Source organism: Cebus imitator, unplaced genomic scaffold (genome assembly GCF_001604975.1).
Source record: "Cebus imitator isolate Cc_AM_T3 unplaced genomic scaffold, Cebus_imitator-1.0 Scaffold316, whole genome shotgun sequence".
NCBI classification, from domain to species: domain Eukaryota; kingdom Metazoa; phylum Chordata; class Mammalia; order Primates; family Cebidae; genus Cebus; species Cebus imitator.
The window spans coordinates 2035703-2037719 of NW_016107631.1; the positions used below are offsets into that span (position 1 = coordinate 2035703).

The following is a 2017-nucleotide window of genomic DNA, read 5'->3' on the forward strand; positions in this document are numbered from 1 at the left end:
CAGAGCATGGTGTGAGTTGGACTAATTCAGTTGAAGCAAGACTTAAGAGTCAGAGGTGAAAACACGGGCCTTGGGGGCCCTGCCTTGTGGGGAGCACAATCTCTTCCTCAAAGTTTATGATACAAAAGATTAGGCAATCAGGCAGATCTCAAGGGATGAGGGGTCTTCAGCTGACATCTAAATAACTTTATATTTTTTCTCATTTGTTGACCAATAAAGGCTGAGGGCTTTATATAAAGTATCTTTTTGTGTATCTTGTCTGAGTTAAGCCACACTTTTTCACACTTCTCCCTCCTCCTTCATTTACCTAGGATGACTACATAATTTATTTTTCACAGCAGGACACTTTTCAGAATGGAAGTAGTCACTACTAATCACTATGCTGGAATGATGGGTATCATTCACTACTGATAACTCGGGACTAATAATCATGGGCATCATTCAGGCCCATTTCAGGAAAACTAGGATGCAGATGACAGCTTCTTCCTGTCATTTCCCACCTCTGACCACCCGAGGCTGACGTCCAAAATCAAAACAAGAAATCAATAATAAACTCATATTTGTTTATTCTCCCCAAATTAGGGGACACAAAGGCTTTTTTTTGTGATGAGTGGGTAACCCTAAAATAAGCAGGAAATACCTGTGGCTCAGCCTAACTCAAGGTGAGACGAAGTTGAAACTGAGAGCTCGAAAGTATCTCCCAGCTCCCTCCTCACTCTGCCTGTAACTCCGCCTCTACAGAAGGTGAGGTAGAATTGATAGCTGTGTCACTGGTCTGCTCAGAGTCCTCAGTCAGGGCCCTCTCCAGACTGGTGGGCAGGGAGTGGATCAGTCTCTCCCGGAAGTCCTGGCCCATGAAGACGTAGAGCATTGGGTTGAGGCAGCTATTGAGGAAGGGCAGGGGACTTGTCACATCCCTTGCAATTGTCATTGCTTTGTTCATGCCAAACAGTAATAACTCATGGATTCTGATGGTGAGTGCGAGGGCCACCACCTGATATGGGAACCAGCAGAGAAAAAAGGCAGCTGTGACAAAGGAGAGGACCCGTAGGGGCGACTGGACTTAATCAAGCCTTCCTTGTGGATCTTGGTGGCAATAAGCCCATAGCTGACAGTGATGATGGACATGGGTGCGCTGAAGCAGATGATGAACCAGATGATGCCTCTCACTGTCAACATGGCGACGTCCACCTTCAACCTCTCTTCATGGTCATTGGTCAAGGGTGAAAAGTCAAAAGGGCAGGCTGCTGTCCCTGGCCCCAATCACCAGGTATTGTCTTCACACGAATGATAACTGGCAATGTAAGGAGCAGAGCCAGCACCCAGGGCCCAATGATCACCTTCTTGGCCATGCTCACAGTGCAATGGTTCTGGGACCAAACTGGATGTAAGACACAAACACAGCAGTCCAGGGCAACAAGGGAGATCAGGAAGACACTTCCAAACAAGTTGATGTCCGCTATAATATAAATGAATTTGCATAGGATCCAACCTAAAGGCCAGTGTCCTCCCATGGCCTTCGATGCCATGGGGAATGGCAAAGTGGAGGTGAAACAGAAGTCAGCCATGGCCAGGTTCAGGTAACTGATGGTGGTGACTGTGTGCGTCATCCGGAACCCAGCCACCCAGATCACAAGCCCGTTGCCCAGGACCCCGAGGACAAAGGTGACTGCAAATACCAGATAAGAGAAGATACCCAGGACGAGATAGGCATCTCTGGAGGTGTCCCTCCAGAGATGTTCATGGGGAGAGAGGAATTGGTCTCCATCTTGCCCACTCCTGAAATAGCTCGGCTGTGGTCATTCCTCAGTTGTGAATCTCCACACCGTTTCCCCACCGCCTCATTTCTATCCCTGCCAGTTTTCCCACTCATAGCTTTCTCACATTCCCCTAGAGCTTCCGCTGCAGCCAGAATATCCCCATCCCTGTCCCTTACACAGGCCCACATCTACACATTGGCAATCTTTTATTGTACCTGTTGGGCAAGACTACATCATTTGTTTGTTTGTTTTTGTTT

The 2017-nt window shown here is 47.8% G+C and overlaps 1 protein-coding gene across 1 annotated transcript; it reads right to left on the bottom strand.

The window, feature by feature from the left end:
• Positions 1-542: 542 nt before the first annotated feature.
• On the bottom strand, positions 543-2017 carry FPR1 (formyl peptide receptor 1). Its single transcript, XM_017503880.2, is given in 4 exon segments — positions 543-1050; positions 1053-1257; positions 1260-1720; positions 1723-2017. Coding segments are annotated over 4 exon segments (1230 nt in total). The 5' UTR covers positions 1949-2017; the 3' UTR covers positions 543-712.